Here is an 11,536-nt window from a genome sequence, read left to right as displayed (position 1 = left end):
GTGCGACGCGCGTGCGAAACGTATTAATCTGCTTGACGTTACGTTAAAATTTTGTATGAATTAACATCTTTAAACTAAATAGCGGGCCCTATTTTCTGATTGTAGTAATAGAAAATTAAATTATAAGGAATGAATTTATTTTTTACCTATGTTGTACGAGTATCACATAATTTAGAACAGTTTACGCTTTTTGAGAAACCGCTCCAAGAATTGGTTTTCATAAATTAAATCAAAGAGGAGCAACTCTTCAATAACAGGGAAAGGCCATTTATCAGACATATTGAAATTTAAACATGGAAATCATTTTAAGTACTGAGTATTAGGCCAATACATATATCTGCAATGCATCAAGATTTATTAAATATAGGGCTATATATACCTCTCCCTCTCTCTTTCCCCTCTCTCACTATCCCCACTCTCTCTCACCCTCTCCATTCTCTCTCATCCACCCCAATCTCTCTCTTTTTCTCACACAAACCCTCCCTACTCTCTCTCTCTCTTACATCCTCCCCACTCTCTCTCTCTCTCTCTCTCTCTCTCTCTCTCTCTCTCACACACACACACACCCTCCCCACTCCTTCTTTTTCTCACACCCTCACCACTCTCTCACACATCCTCACCGTTCTCTCTCTCACACACACACCCTCCCCAAAATCCGACCTCACAATTTTTGCCCAAATCGCCCCAAACCTATCATTGGGATCTCCTTTCAGTGGAGTGTAAAATGAAATAGTCATTGTTATAATTTTCTATGCTATTAAGTTATTTTTCAAAATATTACAAATATTTGTGCTGCTATATAAACAGAAGACCTTCTTGTTACTTAAAGATACTGAAATAAATTCTAACTGGTAACTTAAGATAATTTCTCATGCGATATAATGTAAAACTAGCGCTTATGAATACTCTTTTAAGACGAAAATTTGTAGCACTTAAAGGTATCTAAAAAGAAAATGTATAATTCAAATTTGAATAAAATTTAACAGTACTGGTACTGTACCACTTATCGGCTAAGACCAGTTATCGGCTAAACATAGAGTTATTATCACGAAGCCGATAACTGGTACAGTAAATCGTGAAAACTCGGCAAATTCGGGGCGTGCTAAAAATCACAGAACAAGATGTTTTTGGGTTCTAAATAATGATATTATCTTACAGATGGATAAATAAGGAGTTCACCATTTAAAGTATGTTAATTGTTATCCAAAAGTATCAAGAAATAAGAAAAACGAAAAGAAAACGTTAAATTTTAGCCGATAACTGGTACAGTGCCAGTATGGTTGCTAAGACCCTGTAATTAAAATATATCAAAATAAAGAAAATTTAACCATTGGTTTAAGATTAATTAATGTTTAAGTATGTTTAACGGGGGTAGAAATTGATAAAAATCCTAGATGACGTCATCATAATTGACCTTTGACCTGTTGATATGACCTTGAAATTTATATAACATAAAGCCTAAACACTGATGGTGGTTGTTTTCAAATTTGAGGTCTTTAGTTTGAAAAGAACACAAGTTACGCATTTTAAAATGATATAAGGCTAAATTGCACAAAAATCATATGAACACCATCCAAATGTATGTTTCAAAATTATCCAAATACGTCGTACTGTATCTCAATTTTTTTGGGCCTTGATTAATTGATGGTGTGGGATCGGCGCCTGAACACCCCAATCCCTCCTCTTGATGATTAAAGCTTCTTAAATTTACATTGTAAAATTACTAAAAATAGGCTAATTACCCCCCCCCCCCCCCAATTTTTTCAGAGAGGTAGAACTTTACTTCTTGCAGAATACCCTGAAAATTCAGTCCCTCAGGGTAGGAAACCTCGATAGGTTTCCACGCCCGATGTTTAAAATCCATTTATAATGAACAGTGCACTACAGTAGGGTATCTAACTTAAATAATCCTGAAAGTGACCCATATTTTTTTTTTTACAGCGGTAGTGGTTTACTACTTGTAGATCACCCTAAAAATCTAAACTCTCTAATATGAATAATACATGTAAATTTGAATTCTACGAAAGCCGAGAAGGATCATTCGAGATTCGAGATTCGAAATACGAGATTCGAAATACGAGATTCGAGATTCGAAATTCGAGATTCAATATCTAAATTAACCAATCAAATCATGGATCTGAAACCTGTATCCTAGCAACATCAAACTGTTCTAAATAAAGATCATTCGTACATGCTCTTTCCTACAAATAAATGTCTTAATAGCTCTTATATAGTGGTGATAAAATGGTTAAATTAACATTGATGAATTAACCCCACACAGTATAAACAATTAAATTAGAAATAACACTGTTGGCTTTGCGAATCTAAGTGGTTTTGTTTGCCCTGTATGTATTTCCCCCCGAACAATTTTAACCCGAAGTGTATTCGCCCTAACTGTGTAAAAATCGGCTCGCGAAAAAAGATCTGTTTAATCTAAATGTTTTAGCTATGAAACGAAACTCAATGAAATAATCGACATGTCAAAATATAGGTTATGATAAAGTTTTAAACCATAGAAGATATAATGATTTACAACCTCAAAGACAAAAATCCAGATACGAATAGTGTATTGAGGGTATGGCAATGCCATTGTCGATGAGAGAGAGAGAGAGAGAGAGAGAGAGAGAGAGATTCTCTTTTGAGAAGTGGACAGGCATAGCCTACATCCATGGATGTAGGCTATGCCTACATCCATGTAGGCTATGCCTGTCCACTTCTCAAAAGAGAATAAGAGAGAGAGAGAGAGAGAGAGAGAGAGAGAGAGAGAGAGAGAGAGAGAGAGAGAGAGAGAGACAAACAGACAGACAGACAGACAGACACAGAGAGAGTTTTGTAGTGTCAAATTCAGTTTGATTTAGAATTTGAAATTGTTTTGATTTGTTACAAGCATATATAGACAAGAGAGGAGGTAGCTAGGGTAGGGCAGACCAACTAGCAAGCTATGATTTTAACGGTGTTAGCGCACCTGTGATTTACATCGACTCTCTCTCTCTCTCTCTCTCTCTCTCTCTCTCTCTCTCTCTCTCTCTCTCTCTCTCTCTCTCTTGTTGTCTTACATTAGCTAGCAAAAATGATAAAAAAACATGAAATTTTCTGTAAATTGTGTGCGGATGTTGTACGCCAATAATCTGTTTTCAGTATATACATTTCAAGAGGGGGGGGGGCTATATAGACCTAATTAATTTGTCAGTTATTCTGATTATTTTTTATCAATGTTTTTGCAGGATATGTAACAAATAACAGCCTATTTGTGGGTTTTTGCACTGATTATTTGAGATAATTTGCCGCCATCTTTTATGCATTCCACACACCACTCACAGTTTATTTATTTGGTGTTCTGTGTGTATGGCGACAAATTGGTTAATTTGCACCACTCACCCCTTGTAGCTTCATCCTGATTACATTTTATCTGGCTAACTGTAATGTAGTAGTATATTAAATACACACATCTTTGTTTGCAGTGCTTATTTACATCTTTAGAGATTTACTTACAAAAAAAGTAAACATTTGTATGACTTATATGTAATTATTGTCAATTTTGGTGCGGTGGGGGGTAGGGGGTAGGAAACTACAGAGAAAATTAACTTGGCTGTGAAACATATGCTTTTATTCTTTCTTGTTGATATATCAATGAATGAATTATAACAAAATATATGTACAACAATTAATTTTGAAATATTCATGCACAATCAAATAAAAGGTTTTACTGTTCTCTGCACAAGAAATCGGCAATGTGAACAAATTGGCACTCTATCATCCCTACCTTTAATTGTTGAGAGTAGGTATCCTTCTATATTGAAAGCAATTCCAAAAGTAAGACTCGCAATAAGTTGTTTACTGAGGAAAAGGAAAACAATTGTATTTATTAATAATTCCGTATGATGTGATAATATCTCAATGATTTGTTTATAATCATAGTACTAGTGTATCACTGTATGCATACATAAAAACGATAAGTAATGCTTATATTTATTAGTGAAACAGGACAGATTATTTATATTTAGATTATTTAGATACATGTACTAATCTTCATGCGGGGATCTAGAAAGGAGGGGATCAGGGGATCTGGACCCCCTCCTCGGGAAAATTGGAGCTTATTAAATTTACATAGTAAAATTTTTTAAAATTGGCCTAGGACCCCCTACAGAAAAAATTAGCTACGCTTATGAAGTTCTCTACCATAACCGCATTTTTACACAAAAGGGGTGAATAAACCCGGGTTTTAAACTATTACTGGTGGTGAAATACCTTAGGGTTCAAACGCATCAGGTGGAAATGCACCAGGGCAAACAAAATCACTTAGATCCGCGAAGCACACTGCATTATTACTAGTCTACTTAGATATTCTGTGTAAAAGTAAATACAAATAATTATTTAGTTAGGTAGGGAGAAGTGAACATAGCATTTATTTGTATATAAGAGCATGTACGTATGATTTTTATTTAGAACAGTTTGATGTCGCTAGGATACATATTTTCAGATCCTTGATTTGATTGGTTAATTTAGATATTGAATCTCGAATTTCGAATCTCGAATCTCGTATTTCGAATCTCGTATTTCGAATCTCGAATCTCGAATGATCCTTCTCGGCTTTCGTAGAATTCCGACCTTGAGCACAATAGTAATATGATCTTAAAGTCTCGAGCTCTACAATTTTTCCCGGAATGACTGACCGTTGATTTGTCTAAATGCTACAATATCAACGTCATGACGTATTTGACGTAACAAAACCCATGACGCAACAATCGTTGTTATAAACAGTGAAAACTAGGCAGAGGGAAAAGAGCGACTGCAAGGCATGTTGTCAATGTTTGTTGAAAAATAAGGATATTTCTCTGAGTTTATTCAAATTAGCTTACTAACGTGTCCTTCTCTTGTAGATTATCAAAATGGAGATGTGTATCGGAGAAGACAATTTGCGTCAACAGGTAAATCGCTTTGATGTAGATGTAATGGCCTTTGTACATTCTTATACAATCATGCAATACATTTTAGGAGATATTTTGAGATGGTCATGATTGTTTCAAACCTTTAAATTGGTGATAACGAATGATAAATGTACATGTACATCAACATATTCTTACATAAACTATACATGTACTTGTAGCAACGAATATCTGAGTAAATATAACAGTATTATATTACGCTGCAAAACGATTAAAACCATTGTTTTGTTTTATTTCTTTCACAGAAAGAAAGAATGGATAAACTGTCAGAGTTGAAGAGGAAACTGAGAGCCTATCAATATCTGGTATGTTTCATGTGCTATGTGATTTTAGCAATTAACCTAACATAGATTATGATTTGTTGGCTCGTGTCTTTTTTTGTGTTTTTTTTAAATTCACGTTATTAAATGGATTGATACATGATACAAAGCGGCCGAATATTTTTTTTCTATATTTCTCTTTATCTTCTATATTTTGACAATTCAATCTTTAAAAAGGAGAACCTTCGCATTGAAGTCCTTGCTGACAGCCTGTTCAGAACAGAGGAGAAGATGGAGAGACAACAAGAGGTGTTCTTATCATTTGGAGAGATTTTTAATGTGAAAATTATCATATCAAAATACATTTTTATAGGATGAAATATCATAATATTTAATTGACTTCTCTTCTCCTGTAATGATGCTTTAGCACGGGATCTTTCATTAGACGTAATATTATTACAGGAGCCGGTAGTAAGCGAGAGCCGACGAGTCATCATCTTCGCAAAAATTGAAGCACAGATACTGGTAAATTTATCAATGATTGATTTAGTACAACATTTATAATATACGAATTACCGTGCAAATTATGCGCGCACGAAAGTCATTTTTTTCTTGTCCGCTGGTATAATTTTATTCATGTAACTCATTAAAAATTTGATTACAGAAAAGAATAATTCCAAGCAACAGAAATGCCGTAATGACTGTTAAATGGATGGTATGTTGATTTAAGTTGCATGTACTTGGATTTTTATCTAATGATTGACTGATTATTTATATAACTGCATGATTCCTTAATTGATTATTGTTTCATGTCCTTTCTTTCGTTCTTGAACTAATTATAGAACACAATTGTCCTGAATTCATGATACCATAATAATTCAGTGCCTCTTTGTAGAAAATCATCATAGAACACCACCAGAAAATAGCTGATGTCCACACAGAGCTGTCGGTCAGTCCAATAACACACATTTATTTTGTATATTTTCCGGGTTTTTTAAATTCAATTACGCCGTGTCTATAGTATTTCACTGTCAACGCCAAAATTGTCTGAAAGTAAAAAGAAATAATTCTTCCAGAGAAAAATCCAGCAACAGGATAGCGATTCCTTTGAAGAAATCTCCAGAGACCTAGAGGTATAGTAGACGATTTCAAGCGCTAGACCTTAATACATGTACTACGTTATGATATCCTAAATTTCCCTGATCGATTTATATAAATTACCAATACAGATTCTTAAATAAATCCACCATTTTCAAACAAATTTTCATGTTTTAACTATGCAGATTTTTGATGATACTCACACGTGCAAACACATCCGAATGCACAGGCACACGCACTCACACGTGCGAACACTAACGCACACACGCATTAGAATACACACATTGGAATGGCATATTCGATTGAAAAACAAGACTTCAAGTTGTATAAAACATTTTTAAATTTTTTTTTATTTGCTATTTCATTAGATATTTTTTTAATTCTTAAAGGATAAGAATAAACCTAACACCCTTTCAAAGAAAAAAGAGGAGAAACAATTTGAGGTACAGTATTGTTATTATTTTATTATCAATCTCCATTTGAATATGTCGGTGTTTAAAGTACTTGAGTGAAAATATGACTAAACAAATAAGTTAAACTATAAGTTACAATATGTATACTGTTTAAATGTCGTGTTTGTAGCCAATGACAGACAAACGGATGATCTTGATCCACAAGATTCAGGTGGATTTGTTGGTAGGTAAAAGGAAATCAAGATACAAGTAATTGCAATTTGCATCGATATCGGTTGTGGCTAAAAATAAAATGTTTATTGGGTTTTATAATTAATTATTTTACATCATTTATTCTATTCCTGTTGCAGAGAACAATGCTACCAAGTGACGGAACTTCAAAAATGGCTATAAAATACATGGTATGGATAAAAGTTAACCATTTATTATTTTTTTTTTGGGGGGGGGGATAAATTTATTCCGCGATGTCTTCCTCTAAAAAAGAGAACGGTTTTATTTTTTGATATGACTTCATTTTAGATTCATACATTTCGTTTTCAGAGAATGATCCGAGATAACCACGTGGTGATGTTGACCATACAAAAGGAAATGCTCGTAAGTCAGAAAACTGATTAAGCATAACGGTACATGTAATATATTCACATGATGAAAGCAACATATCCTGGTTGTTGACAAATTGATAGCAGTTTACTCCTGTATTTCTCCTTAAATCGGTTTTCTAATTCGAAAAATTGAATTTAGTAATTCAATTAAGTCTGATATTTGTTTGTTTTTTTTTAATTAGAAAAAATTAGAGAAAAGAGACGACAATTTTTTCGCGGACTCCTTCAGGAATCTAGAGGTATTTATTATGTGTTCATATACCAGTCAATTCTATATGTAAAAAACATTTCTTCTTATTCTGTAAAACGCGTTAAAACAAATTCACAATCAGGACTAAAAGTTGTCATATTGATTACAAATTAAAATTGGGAAATTATTTACCAAGTTGTTTTTATTATTATTTGCAGAACCTTAACCAAAACAAATGGAACGCCACATTAGATGCCTGGGTAAGTATTTTAATAACATACGTGATGTACGTAAAAGTATGATATGCATATCTTTATATATTTACATTATCCAGTGTCTTTGCCTGTGATAACACTACGTATCGATTTTGTACTATATAACTCATAATACAAATGACGCCAAATTGAGGCGCCAGCGGGGTTTGTTTATTTATATTTGAATATTTAATCATACGATGGCCTAAAATTATATAAATATAAGTAATAAGAAATCATTCTTTGAATATTATGAGGTGATAAGTTCGGTCGGGGCGTGATCAAATCTATCATAAAGCCCTTCGGGCTTTATTGGATTTGATCACTCCCCGACCAAAATTATCACCTCATAATACTCAAAGAATGATTCTATATTCCTTATTTTAAAACAAATGACACCCGTCGCTTATTTTTTACAGGACAAGGAGAAGAGAAATCAGATTCTATTCTCCATTCTTGTAGACCAAGTGGTAAGAAATACATTTTGAACAGAATCATCAAATTTTAGACAACAACTAAACGTCTTAACTGACAGATATCTTGTTTAAGATTACATGCATTGATATTCTGATACATTACCTTTTTTTAAGAGGAAAATGAGGACAAGAAGATGCCCACAAATGGCAGGGAAAATGATGGTGAGATTATTTATAAAAAATATCCTATTGTGCATTAAAATGGTATCGAACACATATTCCTATCTTCAAGCATTTTAATAGAATATATTCATGGTTTTATTTGTGGCTGTTTTCAGAAAAAACTTCAAGACCGCCACTTAGATCTGAAAAATCTTCAGGAGGAACTGATGGTAGTCTTTCTTTCAACCATACAATTTATTGAACTTTACTTCATTTACGAGATTTTATGAAACCTACATCTCTCATTCCTTTTCTATGTAGAAAATATCCTCGTATGTAATGTTTTGTTTTGTTTTTTTGCAGAAAAGTGTAAATGAAAGAGAAAAAAATCGTCAAGCAAAGAAAGCCATTGAGGAAGAGTTGTTGGTAAGTGAAAAAAAAACGACATAAAATATGAGAATGTGAAAATACATTCTTATGATTTACATAATGAATTTATGCATCAATAAATTTCTATTTTTAAGATGGAAATAAACAGGAAAGAGGAAATGACAACAAGACGAAAAATGGTCCATAAGGAATTGATGGTATGAAATCACACTAAGGAAGTTATTAAACATAATTGACTTGATATTTTTGTCTGTCTTTAGAAGAAATGTGAAAATCTTGCATATTTTTAAAACTACTGCATTTTTAGAGCTACCACTTTGAGAGAACTGTCGAAGAAGATACGCTCTTTATTCCTCGGAAGTTATTCTTGACCGGTGTAGAAACCTTCAAGACCGTCCCAAAGGTACAAGTCTATATTACATATACAGTATAGTTGACAATATAAACCATGTACAGTAAAACATGGTTACTGCAAGCACGCCTATAATAAAATCACACATACAGCGAAGTTAGTAAAATGAATCAATGTCACTCATCGCTGGTGTTTCGTTAAATCTTTGTTTTACTGTAGGGTTAAAAAATACTGTAAACCAATTTTTATTCGCGGCGACTTTATTTCGCGATTAACTGTATTGTTTTAAAAACTATAGACAAAGGATTGGTTCGCGGCGAGAAATATTCGCGACCATAAGGCTCTCGCTAACCTTGCAAAAATTTCTCGCACGCGAATTTAAGTTGGTTTACAGTAGTACTAGTGTGTATTCATGAATACAGTTAACGAATCAAAGTACTGAAGAACTGACGGGAGTTGATTTTATCAATGTTTATTTATTTTAAAATCAATGATATGTTATTTTGCATGACAAGTACATGTACTTTCTAATTTGAATTACGCACATTTTTATAATATGAATTTTTGGACTTTTTCGACAAGAATGTCGAGAAATCCCCATAAAAATCATGTCAAATAATATTTAAAGATAAAATTAACTCAATCAAACTATGTATCAGTAATAGAAATATTTCTCGAAAATTGTATTGATCCAATCAATACTGAACTCTAGTCTCGTTCAACCAAACGTTCGGCTGACACCGTAAATTTCCGACAAGGATTTACGGAGACAGCCGAGAGTCGAGTTGAACGAGACTATATTGAACTCTGGCGTAGGAATACATACGACTTCAAAAAATATTTAAATTGTTCGTACCATTTAAAATCTGACTATTTTCAAGGTATTCATAAATAAGTTTCCTTGAAAAACAATGCTTTAGCATGCATTACATCGAATTTATCAATTATTTTCAAGAACTAATTCTTGTCAGCAGCAATGATTTGTGCTGAGGTCCAAACACTGTTTCACTTTCGGTTTGTCTGAGTAACTGCATAGGAGAGTTGATTAAAATCAGCTCCCAAAAAGCTAGCGTGACTGTACTAGTATGTTCTCATCAATTGATCCTTCCTCTTTTAAGCTCGATGATGCACCTAGAGATGTGAATGAGAGAAAAGATGGACCGTCAGCCAGTTTTTCCTACGAAGATCAACCCCAGCCACAGTCACAGCCGAAGGTTAATATCAATTTGAGTTAAGAAAAACTCTTTTTAAGTTATCTTAAATGCATACAATTGAATTGCATTTTTTTAAAATTTTTAATACATTTTGTTTTTTTAACAGACAGAGACAAAGGCAAAACTAACATTGAAGAGCCGTATCAAGAGGATTTTCGGGTTCCGTTAACCATGCAAACGAAAACCCTGTGATTGTCTGAATGAAGAAAGCATTCCTGAAGCTTTAAAATTCCATTTATTAAGCTTAATAAAGTATTGAAAAATAAAAATTTATAGTTCCATTTGCAAATGCGTTTATATTATTATCAGATCCTGGTCTTTGTAACCATTAGATACTCATTGTAACAAAATTAAACATAATCCACGCTTATTTTCACTCTCTAATACTTATCTAGACAGCACATGCAAAATTATTGTGTTTAAAATTATCTGGTACCGGTAAATCCTTAGTGCAAACTATCGATGGTTATTATATTAGGGATGTCAATTTCACTCGGTTGGCTTAGTCAATTGTGAGCGTTTTATTATTTAAATTTACATCTTTCTTTTAACAAATCAATAAAAGGTAAGTAAAATTTAATGAATGACTATTTTCTATTACTTACTTATTAATCAATTATCATTTATGTTGCATGCCACAAAACTTGGAAAGGGAAACATTTTATAGAATAAGCGGTAAATCAGTGGCGGAGTAAAGGAGGTCGCACCCGGCGTCCCCCCCCCCCCCCCCCCCCCCCCACAGCCCTGAAAAAATTGTCCAAATAAAGTTAAATCATACTCCTTCTGGCAAAGAAAATGTACAACTTGCGAGTCTTAATTATCTTTTTTTTTTTAACTTGGGGGATTTCTCTACATTAGACTGTTTCAATGGTGCAATATGAAGAAAACGCGTGTGTTCAATGATGTAACTAAAAAAACCCAGGAAAAAACATTTTGGTTACGCTGTCCTTGGGTTCAAATATGACCAGTCACCCATATACCCACCTTTAAGTAATTGTTTATACTAACAAGTGTTTTAACGACTCTTCCATTGTTATTATAATATAAGCTGGTATATATAGTTACATGTATCTTTTATTAAAACTTCATTAATTTACATTGTCCCATTGAACTTGGTTTTTAAACTGATTAATTTACAGTCATTCGAAAGAAAAAAAATAAAAGGATATGTTTCTTGGATTTCTACAAGACAGAGGAATTTGATGACTGTAGGTCTTAAATCTACAAACCTTTAAAAAT

At 33.3% G+C, this 11,536-nt stretch overlaps 1 protein-coding gene across 1 annotated transcript; it reads left to right on the top strand.

The window, feature by feature from the left end:
- Positions 1-4,712: 4,712 nt before the first annotated feature.
- LOC117689258 (chromosome partition protein Smc-like) lies at positions 4,713-10,546 on the top strand. Its single transcript, XM_066088224.1, has 22 exons — positions 4,713-4,796; positions 4,881-4,928; positions 5,192-5,251; positions 5,444-5,515; positions 5,669-5,731; positions 5,871-5,921; positions 6,102-6,155; positions 6,283-6,339; positions 6,694-6,747; positions 6,887-6,940; positions 7,068-7,118; positions 7,258-7,311; positions 7,502-7,558; positions 7,728-7,769; positions 8,183-8,233; positions 8,354-8,401; positions 8,518-8,571; positions 8,705-8,767; positions 8,866-8,928; positions 9,039-9,134; positions 10,202-10,297; positions 10,404-10,546. Exons 2-22 carry the CDS (start codon positions 4,890-4,892, stop codon positions 10,464-10,466), a joined length of 1,242 nt encoding a protein of 413 aa, XP_065944296.1. The 5' UTR covers positions 4,713-4,796; positions 4,881-4,889; the 3' UTR covers positions 10,467-10,546.
- Positions 10,547-11,536: the final 990 nt, after the last annotated feature.

Source organism: Magallana gigas, chromosome 6 (assembly GCF_963853765.1).
Source record: "Magallana gigas chromosome 6, xbMagGiga1.1, whole genome shotgun sequence".
Taxonomy (NCBI): domain Eukaryota; kingdom Metazoa; phylum Mollusca; class Bivalvia; order Ostreida; family Ostreidae; genus Magallana; species Magallana gigas.
The sequence above is the reverse complement of the archived record's forward strand: the minus strand, read 5'-3'. Positions and strand labels throughout refer to the sequence as shown.